At 36.2% G+C, this 14,050-nt stretch overlaps 1 protein-coding gene across 2 annotated transcripts in view; it reads left to right on the top strand.

The window, feature by feature from the left end:
• The window catches only part of UNC13C (unc-13 homolog C), a 621,734-nt gene that overhangs the window by 225,778 nt on the left and 381,906 nt on the right, over nucleotides 1–14,050 (top strand). The window contains exons 4-6 of one of the 2 annotated variants that reach the window (XM_065940670.1): nucleotides 4,082–4,160; nucleotides 5,192–5,197; nucleotides 6,351–6,422. In XM_065940670.1, the coding sequence (XP_065796742.1) occupies nucleotides 4,082–4,160; nucleotides 5,192–5,197; nucleotides 6,351–6,422 (157 nt within the window). The remainder of the gene's footprint in view (nucleotides 1–4,081; nucleotides 4,161–5,191; nucleotides 5,198–6,350; nucleotides 6,423–14,050) is intronic. The other variant, XM_065940669.1, reaches the window with a different exon arrangement.

Here is a 14,050-nt window from a genome sequence, read left to right as displayed (position 1 = left end):
CTAGAAACACCTCTAAATCAACTAGGATAGGCCTCTGAATTCTCCTACAAAATATATACATTATATATATATATATATATATACATGTTATTAATATCAATATATATTATAGTATATGGTTATATATTATGTAGTTATATTATTGTATGTTATATGTAATTATAATATATTAATATCATTATATATATCTTTATATATATATACCTTATTAAGAATGTGATATTCAAGGCAAGACACTCCCACAATGGATATCAAGCTCTACCAGGTATTTCTAGGCCTGGGGAAGTTGCTCTCCTTAAGATTTAATAAGGGTAAAATGGGATTAATGGGAAGCCTCAACTCATATTGTTGTAAATGTGGAATTGTGTAATCATAAAAGCAGTAGAGTATGATAGTGCTAACTCTGACTTAGATCATGATCCTTGGGATGATTCTGAACTATTCTGTACCTTTGTTTCTTCATCTATAAAATGGGAGAAGTAATTGTACCTATTCTTCAGTGGATTTTTTTGAAAATAAAATGACATAATACTTGTAAAGATTGAATTTGATGATTAGCATTATATCTGGCTCCTGGTAACCACATTTAAATGTCAGCTAGAATTAGCTAGTTTGCTGGCTACTTTAGAGACAGCATAATCCAATCAGTTATTACAGAAAGAGGTAAAATCAAACAGCTTTTCCCTAAAACTAGATTTCCCTTCAGAATTACCTGCTTACTGTTGCCCCTACTGATGACTGCCTCTGACCTCCTCTTCATCCAGCCTAACTCGTTCCTTCTGGATCTTAACTGATATCCATGAACCTGACCTCTTGCCAAAAAGTCAATTATTTCCTTCCCTGCTGTGTTCTTTCCATGTTTCACCTTTTTTTGGTGGTTGTTATTTAATCACTCCCAGACCTCTCCTGGTTAGGAAGCCTCTCAGTAACTACTACACAAGTATTTGACATTTGTATAGCACTTCACGGTGTTTACCAAGCACTTCTCTATTCACAAAGTGAGGCTGTTAGGGCAGGATTTTTTTTTTTAAGTTTGAAATAAGAGCTTTATTATTACTTGATGGATAAGCTCATTAAAGTATATGTTTACCCAAACTTCTTAGAGTAATGGTAAAAATGTAAAACAAGAAAATACAACCTGATGAAGTTGCCTGTGAAGCTTAAGAGAGTATATTTAACTGCATTGCAGTTATAAAAATTATAAAATATAGGTTTAATGAAATTAAATAACAAACTCAGATGAGACAGAGAATTTTGGATCCATGTGTTCTGACTTTGGCTCAAGTTTGGCCTCAGTCCTTGTGTATCTCTCTTCTGATGAGATAAGCATAAGGGTGAAGTGTGAGATTCAAGAATATATATGTGCGTTATTGATTCCTGAATTTGTGAATATATACTGTTACTCCAAATTCTAGATGGGCTTTGGAATTTAAGTTCCATGAGAAGGAAAACACAAAGAAAATAAATTATCTGTTTTGATAGGAAGAAAATACATGACTCATTTATATAACACTTCACAGTTTTATAAATCACTTTCTCAACCATTATCACAGTTGAATATGTTTCTTTACAAAGTTATTAAAGTCAGATTATTTAGGAGTCAAAACATTTCAAAACACTTGGAGGCAGTGAGTTTCTATGTAATGTGGTGGAAAGACATTTATTGATGAACATTTTATGCCATTTTTATTCTGTTCACAGAGGAGTGAAAGTAGAAACTGCATGGAATCAGAGTCTTAGTTTGGAGCAAATGAAACTGGAAAAATGCTCTGGAAACCAACTTACATAATCCTTTCCCATCTATTTTTTTTTTTTTTTTTTTAACCATATATTTAGTGTTTGCGATGTGTGTGGGAGGGAGGTTCATGAACTAGCAGGGAGAGAAGAATATGGGAAGAGGATAGGAGGGAAGCAGGATGTCACACTGAGATAGCAGTGGTCTTTCTGAAGATGAGTGTTGAGGGAAAAAAAGAAAAAATACACTGCCCTTCTGTACTCTGCAGTTTCTTGGAGTTCATTAGAGAATGTTGCCAATGAGTCTTTTGTGATCTCAATTCTCGCTCTTTGTCACCGTGACTATCACAGTCCTTGACCTAGAGAGTGTCTTATGTACTCAGTCATGTCTGACTCTTTGCAAACCCATGGACTGTCGTCTGCCAGGCTTCTCTGTCCATGGTGATATTATAGGCAGGAATACTGGATTGGGTTGCCATTTCCTCCTCAGGAGGTCTTCCCAATCCAGGGATCTAACCCAGGTCTCCTGTATTGCAGGCAGATTCTATACTGCTGAGCCACCAATCAGCTGCTCTAGAGTGTCAGGCAACAGAAGCTGTATTAACTCCTTTTTCACAGGTTCAGTGGTGGACCACTTAAATGTTAAATGTCATCTCCAACTACCACACCCTGTCTCCCCTCCCATCTTTCATTCCTTCCCATTCTTTCTTTCCTCTTCCTTGGTCTCTGCCCCATAGTTACTCTTGTCCTGTATTCTGTGACCTACAGGTAGCTTTTATTTCAAGTGCATGACCTTAAGTATACTCTGTTCATCACTGACAGTGACACAACCATGTGCAGTGGTTTTAATATTCCACATGTATTACTGCATTTGGTCCTATTTTCAAACATGTAAGTTATGGCATTATTACTGTTTATTACCATCTTCATTAATATTTTGCTCTGACTACTATTTTATATGAGTTGGATGATGCATTTTTGTGAATTGTCCAAGATCACCAAATCAGAAGTATTAAGAGTTCAGACTGTTGGCTACCAAGAGATACAAGACAAAGGTTCGCCTTTGTTAAATTAAGCAGCAGGAATGAAAAGACAATCTTTGTGTCAGTGAAAACTGAATATTAAAATGCTGATAACCTATTATTGGCTGTTGCAGCCTATTTCAGTGGCAGAGCTGCCCAGCTAAAACACTGTGTCCGCATTGTGATATTTCTGGTGCAAAAGCTGGCTCTAAGCTAAAGGTTAGCAGAAGTTGTGCAGTTCAAGTGAGCAGAAGGGGAAGCTATTATCAATGATGTTAACGCTTTTTTGGTTGTATAAAAAGACTGGCTTCAATGCAAGAAAAATCAAATTCAATCTATGAAGTTTATTTTAATAAATATTAATATATTTAAAAATTATTTTAAATTGCAGATATAACCATGTTTATTATTAAAATGTTGAACATTACTAAATTTATAACATAGGGCATCTCCTCTCTCTCTCTCATCCAGTTTTATTCCACAGAGGTAAGTATGGTCATCAATTTGGTGAATATATTTCTAGACATTTTCCTGTGTATATAAGCACCCATGCATATGAGGGTCAATAGGAAACTTAATAATATGGAAATGTGCTTTCTTAACATACTGTATTTTTTATATATGCACATGGGTATTTAACTCATTTACTTTAATGATTGTATCACTTGCATTGTGTAATATTCTATAATTCATTCAATCAGTATACTGTTACTGAATATTTAGGTTACCTAGCTTTTGTTGTTAGTACAAAAAGTTGCAGTGAACATGCTTATACAACATTTAATCTTGTGCATTTATCTTTGGATAATTCAGATAAGTGGAAATTGTGGTACTGGGATAATCACTAGTATTTTAAATATGTTGGTACATTCTTAAGATGCTGCTTGGAGTTCAATCTGTGAAGACACAATGTACACACACAAAAATAGTATTTTTACAATAAAAGTATTTTTTTTTTTTTATCATTGCAGACAGATCAAACTTTCACCAAAACTGGTTTGATTCTGTTTCTTCCTCTAGGTGCAAAGTTCCATATACCTAGCAATTTTAATTATTCTTTCTGTGGTACAATAAAATAATGTGTGAAACCAGACCATATATAATTCTTCAAAGTATGGAATATCTAGGATGGAGAGTGATCACTATGTGTGATAGTTGGTCTCTTGTTTTGGGGCAAGGTCCTTGAATCTTGGATCTTTGCTGCTGTCTTAACCAGTATGGTAATCCTTTAACCTTTCTTTCACAGCCTTTTTACTACAGACAGTGGACTTTTTTTAATAGGAAATCTATTCCCCATTGAAATCATCCTTTTTCCCCTCTTTCAGAGCTGGTCGGGGACTTTATGGTATTGACAGTATGCCAGATCTCCGCAGAAAGAAAACTCTGCCTATTGTACGAGATGTGGTGAGTCACTCCTGTTTAATTCATTTTGACTGCATGCGTTGTCTTTAATAGATGTCGTATTGTCCTTCTCGTTAAATGCCTAGCCTGTAAATATTTCATAGCATAAAACACAGAAGAAGTTGGATGCTAGCAGCATTAGGCTTATTATTTCTTTAAAGTCTATTAGATGGAGGAAATAGCTCTAACCTTTTGACAGCTTTTGATATTAGGTGAAATTACAGATTGAGTTAAAATGGTGCTATAATTGAGCAAAAAGGAAGTCACATAATATGCCAAGCGGGCTTCTGCAATTGGGCTTTGATGTGCTCAATTTTATAGATGACCACGAGTTTAATTTGCAGTGGAAGACTGGATTTGAAGTCCTCACCTTAGCCCTATAATCTTTAACATTTTATAAAGCAAGCAGAAAGTGTTAATCAGTTCTTTATTCTTTTATGTTAAGATCAAACCTAATCAAATTAATAAGCTCTTTCACTCTCCAGAAAAAACCATGGCTTCCAGGTCATTAAATCCTATATTAGCCCTGAACATAACTCTGAATAACAAACTCTCCTATAAGGAAATATGCTGGAGACTGCTGAGAAATGAAAAGAATGAATAATAGTCTGTATTAAAGTCTTAAAAAATAGCCCATCAACAGGAAAAAGAAATGTTTTCTATCATTCACAGTGTTTTCATGTTTTGGAGGCATATTCTTAATGGTTTATTACATGAAAATATATTTCTCCCAGAGAAACTGAAGTTTCCCTTTTATAACAATGTACACAGCTTCTGGATACTGGTAATTTTTAATTTTGCTGTGAAAGCCTTTATCTGAAGGTCATCACTTTAGCTTTAAATTAGAAAAGACAAAATCTTTCCTGGAAAAATCTTATGCTGGAAAGCATGATATGTCTGTATAGTTAGCTCAGATTCCTGCCATTGTAGTGTGACATCATTTTTTAGCATTAGGCTTATTTAACATTATTATGTTCTTTTCTCATATGTCTAATTATTTATATTTTATTTTCTCTATCACTTGGACTCTTCAGGCCATGGTAAGTGATTTTAAATGTATTTAATTACTATTTGGCAGTCTTCTCAAATGTATACTGCTCTTATTTATTTATGTGATCAAAGAGAACATGGTGGGGAAATAAAAAGAAACATACAAGAAGTTTGGGTTCTATAAGAATTTAACATCTCAATTCTGAAAGATAGAACAACTTATGTAAATAGCAAGTGCAAATATGGACTGAAATAGACTAAAAACATAATTTGAGGGAAGTAGCTGTCAGAGATAAAAGACTGTCTTTGGAGATAAGTGCCCTGTAAGTTTACATGGTAGGGTTGGAGACGGATGGAAAGTCACCTCCCCACGTAGGTTTGTACTGAACTTAACTGGGCACAGTGTCTTTGTGGCTCCAAGTAGATATATTTCTGACCAGATGAATTATTCCACTCTGACTTCCCTTTGTTCCAGATGGGGGAGAATATTTAATATTCCCATGTAGCACTGATTTCCACAGTTCTGTATAGTACCATTGAGTATGTTATACATTATGTCATGTATATTTCTAGTGGGAGTAGTATAATGGTTCTATTTTACAAGGGAAACTAAAGGAATGTAACTCTTATTTAAAATCACCTAAGTTACCAGCATTGAATGACGAAAACAAATCTGGGAATGATGATTCTCACTTGATAAAATGGATACTTGGTGAGAAAATACATTGGCTAGATATGGAGGCATATTTCAGGAAACTATAGACAATTCAAGAATCATCTAATACCTGTTGTGATTCAGGGCTATCAGAGAGGTCAGCTGGCTCTGTGTCAATGGTCATGTTTTATGAAGGCATGTGATTATGGTCCTCTTGGAGAAAAACAATGTTTTAGAAGTCTCAAGCTAGCCTAGAAACCTTGGGTTACTCAGCCTTCCTTACTGGGCCTCAGTTTTATCATTTGTAAAATATAGGGTCTAGGTTTGATGATCTAAAAGGGACTTTTCTAGCTTTAATATTCTGTGATTCCACATTCTGGATGAATTGGCTGACTACTGAATATAGTAGGTCCCTGTTACCTAAAGTATGAATAGTGATAGTCTATGCTCTTACATCTTCATCTGCTGAGTAATAGGTGAATAACAGTCACTTCATGTATCAGTAACTCACAATTGTTTTCTTTGTTTGTTTGTTTTAATTTTTTAAGACCCTGGCTGCCCGGAAATCTGGACTCTCCCTGGCTATGGTGATTAGGCCATCTTTAAACAATGAGGAATTGGTAGGTGCAGTCAGCTACTAACTGTGCATTGATCATAGTCTGGGGAAAAGCATTCTGCTTGGGCCGCTTGTTTGTTATGTTTATTCCAAAGTTCTAGGAATAACTGGGAACATGCAGAAAGTCTCACCCTGAACAAATTTCCTCAAAGCCTCAGCTGCACTATCATACAAATCATCCTGTGTTGCTCAAATATTCATGTACCTTCCATCTTTACAAAGGCTGTTTCATCCAAACACAGTTTGCTTGTTATAATCCACCTGAAAATTCCTGCTAAATTTCTACATAGTCCACATGTTGCCTCGTTTTTGAGGCTTTCCCAAACAACCCCCTCCTCTTTTGGCTCAGTTATTTGTTTCTTCCTCTGGGCCTTCCTAGCATTTAATCACAACCTCCAGAGGATGGTATGGTTAAGAGTGAAAGCTGCTTGCGGTGAGTCCCATTTGGATCACTAAATTAGCTTATTATATCTGACAAGTTATGTAACTTCTCTGGGCCTGAGTTCTCTCATGTGTATAGTGATGTGATAATAATACAGAAGATGAAGGGATTGGATAAGTGTTTAACATGCTTGCACAGGCTAGGGTACAGTATACAATAAATACAAGCTGGCACTTTTATTATTTTTGTTAGTACAATTTGATTATTTTGCATAAACCTTCCCTTTTGACTCCATGGGGGTAAGAACTGTATCTTGTTTGATGTTCTTGTTAAATGTTTTCATCCCTATTGCTTACTACATAGTCTAGCATGAGATAGATGCTTTGTCAATTCCTTATTGAATGAAAGAACCAACATGATTAGAAGGTAGAAATAGATTGCAAGTATCTAGATCAGGGATTCTTGAATTTCACTCATTAGAATTGTCTGTGTGTCTGTGTATGTGTGTGTGTATGTGTGTGTTGCTCAGTCATGTCCTACTGTTTGCAACTCCATGCACTGTAGCTCGCCAGGCTCCTCTGTCCATGGAATTCTCCAGGCAAGAATACTGGAGTGGATTGCCATTCCCTTCTCCAGGGGATCTTCCCGACCAGGGATCATACTTAGGTTTCTCCTGCACTGCAGGCAGATTCTTTACCATCTGAGCCATCTAGAATCACCTAGGGGAGCTTTCAAACCCTGATGCCTGAGTCTCACTCCCATGAATGATTTAACTGGCTTCAAGTGTAACCTGGATAGAAGGGTTTAACCAAAAAAAAAAACCAAAAAGCACACTCCCAGGTAATTCCAATGAGCAGTGGATGTTGTGCCATGGTAACTGCATCCTGCCAGCCACTACGCTGGGGCTTGTATCCAAGAATATTTATCTGTGCCCCCTTTATTGCAACTGTGTACTCTACCTCCTCCAATTTTAGAGACTTTGTCTTTCTTAGAGAATAAAAACATGGCCACTATTGCTTGTTTTAAATTTCTATATACTTGACATGTAAACACCATTAATTACATTTATATTTCTCATTTTCTTCTTCTTTCATTGTCATCTTCCACCCAAAGCCAATCTTTCCTAGGTCTGCATCAGTGAACCCTCCTCAACCCAATATATATCAACAGGAGTACATGTCTGTTTGAATATCTGGGTGCTATAGTGCGTTCAGAACATTTTGTATTGTGCCATGGTATTTTTAAAACATGACTGCTTTCCCAGGGGCTTATTTTTATCTAATGGGTTTATGATACCATGTAATACTTCCAGTGTAGTTTGGATGCAAGAGAAAATAAACATTCTCTGATATATGAAAAAGCCTTGTATTGCTAACTGAATCTCAGAGTATCCAGTCTTTTGCTTTAGAGGAAATAATCAAAATGGAAGGCTTTTATTGATAGACATGTTTTAAAATATGGTCTTTGGTTTAAAGCACAAATACTCATCCCTATGAAAAGTTAAGAGGAAAGTAATAGAAATTAGAGGAATGCCAGATGCTCTGACAGAGAGCACACCCTCACTGTATGGTTAAAATAGCTATTGATCAACTGTTCTTTTACTTAAAAGTATTCATTTTCTTTAGTTTCAGAAGGCCTCTATAAAAAATTTTTCTGTGTGAGTGTTGGGTGGATGAACCAAGCCCAACAGTTCCTGCTAAAACTCATAAAGCCCATTTCCCTGGGGCCAGTGTCTCAAAAAGCAAATGAAATATGACTTCCATACAACAGGCATATTAAATGTCATTCTTGACAAGCTGTCACATTAAGTCATTACATGGGCAACTAATATAAATGCTAGAGTGAATAATTTCTAGTTCCTGGTGCCGCAAGTCCCAGGCACCCTCAATGTGAAGCATGAAATATTTGCCTTTACATGAAGAAAAATGACTTGGCCATGCGGAAAATGGTAGCCTTCTATTTTAATAGCCCTATTCTATTTGAATTAAAGAGATGTACAGTAAAAAGCTCAGTCATCTCTTCCAAGGAAGGAAGGTGCTCTAAAATCTGAGGCAAGTTGACTGTGGGTAGGCCAGCACCATCTCCATTGACACACAGTTGACAGTGGGCAAATCACTGCCAGGTGCTCCATCCGTCACCAATTCCCACTCACCACAAGGAGATACTGGGGTTGATTGGGAATCTCAGTCTAATTAGCCCTTAAGGCCTACAATTTCTAAATAGTTCAATCTGGTTGTATAACACAAGACAGAATAACAATCTGGTATTCATACACAGTAATCTGCCTGGCACTGTACTGCTTAGCTTTGTACTTGCTTTCTCAGTGATGATTTCCTAGGTTTGGACCCAATAGTAGCACAATGAAAATAAATCCACTCAACATTTTAAGAAATATGGATTGTCTCCTGTGTTTCAGGCATTGTTGCAGACTTTGGAAATAAGGCAGAGAACAATTCATCTAAAAATCCCTGCCGCCATGATGCTTATAATGTAGTGAAAGGAGAACTGACATAACAGTCACCCAAGGACTGTTGCCATGGTTCTTAACAGACGCTCTTAGTTGGTGGGGTATTTAAATTAAGATAGGCTTAGATGTTGGTTATAGGAAACTCAGAGTGAAGAACCCAAATCACCAAGGCTAAAAGAGATTCTCAAACATGGTTTGTTCTATCTGTGTTGATGGCCACGTTTAGGAGGCTGGCCTAAGGACATGCTTATAGAGTGTATGAATTCTCACTAAGGGTTGATTTGTCTAGGAATATAGAGGTCCTTCTTCTAATACAGGATTCAGGCCAAAGTAAAGAGACTGGCAAGAACTAGGTATGAGAGTGATCAGGAAATCAGACCTGGGTCCTATTCCTAGCATGACACTAGAAGGATACATGGGAGAAGGAAACAGGTCAGAACCACCTGCCTAGTATCTGGGATTCAGTCTGGAAGTTGAAGGCTCACAGTTCAGCCAAGGAGTCTGGGGTCCTGCTCAGAAACAGGAATCCTTTCAAACCACATGAATGATTGTTGAAGTGATGTGACCTGAATTTGAATCTCAACTCCACCTCTTACTGCTTTTCAGAACTCATTTCTTATAGTTATACTTTATCTCCCTGAGACTTGTTTACCTCATCCTTAAATTAATGCAATAATACTTATTTCACAATGAGTGAGAATTAAGGAAATGTCTTGCCAGGCACAGCAATGGCCATCAGGGGAATGAGGCAGAAACTTAAGGTGAAGAAAGCAGAGTACATGCTGAGCCCAGTGCATCCCTGTCGCCTTTGCAGCTGAGGGACAGGTTGCAGGGAGTATTCACAGGGGCTTCATTACAAGTAGTGTTGCTGTTGGTCTTGCTTCCTGCCTTCTTCAAGAGCATGGTCCTAGGCTTGAGAAAAGTGTTGGTCCAAGCCCACCATTTGTTAACTGAGGGAACTTGGGCAAGTTACTAAAATTTTCTTGGCTTCAGTTTTCTCATATGTTTGCTAATTATGTAAAATGTTTGTACCCACATTCATTAGTCAAATGGCTTATGGTAAACCATGTCTTTGAACAATCATGGCATCAATAATAAATTAATTTTGTTAAGCTGGAGAGCTTTCTTTTTCATCACTTCTCTGGGATGATCTATGTGAAATGAGTGTTGCTATCCCTTGAAAGACTGACAAAGTTTGCCTCTTAAAAGCATCTTGTAGTTTTGTTTTGGGTCTTTTTTTTTTTTTGAAGGTAGTTATTTGACGACTGAATCAATTTATTTAGTGTAACAGTTCTATTCCTGTTATTTAACCGTTTGTTCTTGAGTCAATTTTGATAATTTATATTTTTCCCAAAGGTTGTCTTTTTTCCTAAATTTTCAGATTAAATACCATCAAATTTTCATATAATTGTATCATTCATAAAAGCTTGAGCTGATTTTATTTATTTGTATGTTTTTCTCTTTTGTAAATCAGTATACAGGAGATTCTCTGGCATTTGTTGACTCCATATTGTTGATTTGCTTTCTATTTCATTTATTTCCGCTCTTGTCTTACTCGAATTCATCTTCTCCTGTTTATATTTATCCTGAAGCTATTTTTCTAACTTAAGCTGAATATGTAGTTTGTTAGTTTTTATTGTTGCTGTTAAGTATTGTTGTCCAGTCGCGAAGTCCTGTTTGACTCTTTGCAACCCCATGAACCACAGCATGCCAGTCTTCCCTGCCCTTCAGTATCTCCCAGAGTTTGCTCACACTCATGTCCATTGAGTCAGTGATGCCTTCCAACCATTTCATCCTCTTTTGCACCCTTCTCCTCTTGCCCTCAATCTTTCCCAGCATCAGCTTCTTTAACTATTGCATACACACAAAATACATACAGCATCAACGAAGTGAAAAACAGTACAAACACCTGTATATCCATCACTTAGCTTTGAAAAGAGAATATTTCCACCCTCTGTGTATTCCTTTCTCATTTTCTTCCTCCTTCCAAACTTCAAAGATTTTATATCTATCATTTTATTGCTTTTGTTTATATTTTTAACCACATGTGTATAACTTAATTTTCTTTTTGTCTTTTCTAATGTATGCATTTAAAACTACCCATTTTCCTCTTAGCATACTTTAGCTGCATCATACAAATTTTGATATATAGTGCTTTTATTGTTGTTTAGATAGAATTGTTTCATAAATGGTCCAGTGATTAATATTTTGACTCATCAGTTACATGGAAAGTGTTTTAATTAATATTCCAAAGATAGGGCTTTATTTTGTTACTGCATTGTATTCAGAGGAGATGGACTGTACTTCAGTCTTTCTTACTTGAGGATTGCTTTATAGCTTAATATATGATCAGCATTGTAGATATCCCATCAGAGCTTTTTTCTTTTAGTACATAAGTTTTGGAACTTCTATATCCCTAATAATTTCTTTCAACTTTTGCTAGTGATCCTAGTAATCTTTTAAATGCTTTTTCCTTAAAAATATTCTATGTGATATTAATACAGCTACACTAAATTTTAGTTCAGTTGGTAAAGAATCTGCCTGCAATGCAGGAGATCCCAGTTCAATTCCTGGGTCAGGAAGATTTGCTAGAGAAGGGATAGGATGCCCACTCTAGTATTCTTGGGCTTCCCTTGTGGCTCAGCTGGTAAAGAATCCACCTGCAATGCAGGAGACCTGGGTTCGATCCCGGGCTTGGGAAGATCCCCTGGAGAAGGGAAAGGCTACCCACTCCAGTATTCTGGCCTGGGGAATTCCATGAACTATAGTCCATGGGGTCGCAAAGAGTTTGAGATAACTGAGTGGTTTTCACTTTCACTTGCACTAAATTAGGTTAGTAACCTCCTTGATAGAACCTTTTCTAGCCCTTTATTTACATTTTATTGTGTCTTTATTCATATCTTATAGAAAAGCAACTTGATTTTAAAATTTAATTACAGAATTTTCGTTTTTATGGGTGAATTCTATATTGTGGGTGAATTATTTCTATTACTTTTTTTTAAATTTACTATTTCTCTTCATTTTACTCTATTTCCTTTCTAGGTCTATTTTCTGTAGATTGAGTTTTCTTTACTTTCCCTGCTTTCCATTAAATAGATTGAAGTTATCTATACTATTTAAATGAAGTAGATAATTTTTTAAAATATTTACTTAAAATACTTTTCAATTTTAAAAGTTGATCAATAATCCTGTCTTAAACACACACACACACACACACTCCCTCTCTCTCTCCCTCTCTCCCTCTCCCGTCAGTGCCCACGTTAGGTAGGAGGCAAGTCTGAATGTCATATCTGAAAATGATATGAAAAGCCCAAGGTCAAAGCCCATGGGCTTTAACTGGATTCCAAACATATCTTCTAGGTTTCCAGAGAATCCACTTTTGTAATTTTCTCATTAAGTTGCTTTTTAAAAACTTTCTGAGATAACTGGGGAATCTGTTTCTTTTGAGCCCCTTGTATATCGTAAAACGTTTTATTTTTTTTCCACAAAAAAAACAGGAAAATGTTTTTTGTTTTTTTCTGGCTAGGTTGCCAGATTAGTTTTTCAATATATAAAATGAGTATACTGATATTTCTAGAAGATTGTTGGGGAACTCAAATGAGATAAATTGAGAGCACTTCAACCCTTTTGGACACATGGTGAAATGTGAGTGTTACTTGCTTAGTCATGTCCAACTCTTTCGACCTCATGGACTGTAGCCCACCAGGCTTCCCTGTCCATGGAATTCTCCAGGCAAGAATACTGGAGTGGGTTGCCACTGCCTTCTCCTGGGGCTCTTCCTGATCCAGGGATTGAACCTGGATCTCCCGCATTCCAGGCACATTCTTTAGTGTTTGAACCACCAGGGAGCTCTTTGGACACATAAATATGTCGTAAATGTTAGTTATTATTTATGATTGTCTGCTTTCACTACACGGCTTTCCATAGATGCATGAGTGACTTTCTTAAGTTACAAAAGAGAACAGTAGAATAGGTTCCCTTTAAGAGAGATGCTCACCCCTTTCCCTCTTTTCCTTTTATAATATCCTAATCCTTCTCCCTCCTCTTTCATGACCTCTATCAGAAGATTTATAAAAACTCAGTCTCTGCCCCAACTGATGAGAACTAGACCTTTCCACATTAAAATGTCCAAAGTTTCCCCCAGTGGAGAAATTCACATTATTTTTGGCCTCATATTTAATAAGTTACTTATCTTATACCACTTTCTTTATAGATACATGTTCTTGAAAGTTTGAATTGGAGAAAAAGCGATACTTATAGTACATGATGAATTTGTCCTAATTTGTTATCAGATCAAATTCCTTGTCATGTCTTGGCATGAAACAAAATTATCTTTTAAAGTGTGTATCCTGTATTGTCCTCTTCTTAAATTATTGAGTCATCTGCTTTATCACTGTTCTACCCTCTTTATTTGGAATCAATCTCTTACTTACTAAAGCCAGTGGTAATGTGAGTAAAAATAAATTACATAAAGTGTTCCATGTAGAGGTACATAACTTTTAGTCTCTGTACTTTCTGCTATAAAAATTTTGCCTGAGTAATTTTACCTTCTGGTGTCAATCTTATGTAATGATTAGTCTGATTAAAAAATCAGTCATGAAATTATCTCTGTTTTTATGCTCAGGAACTTATTCTACCATTGTTCTGTCCTCATAACAAATTTCAAAGGTCACATTCTATCTAACTTTTGCTCTGCAAATCTTTCTGATGCTTTTGTCCAGAAATAGCAAAATGATACATAGAGGGCAGTAAATTGATTTCTTTTCTAAAAAGCATGCATTAA

The sequence above is a fragment of the Muntiacus reevesi genome, chromosome 7 (genome assembly GCF_963930625.1).
Source record: "Muntiacus reevesi chromosome 7, mMunRee1.1, whole genome shotgun sequence".
In the NCBI taxonomy this organism is placed as follows: Eukaryota; Metazoa; Chordata; class Mammalia; order Artiodactyla; family Cervidae; genus Muntiacus; species Muntiacus reevesi.
This window is presented reverse-complemented; position numbering and strand designations above follow the sequence as displayed.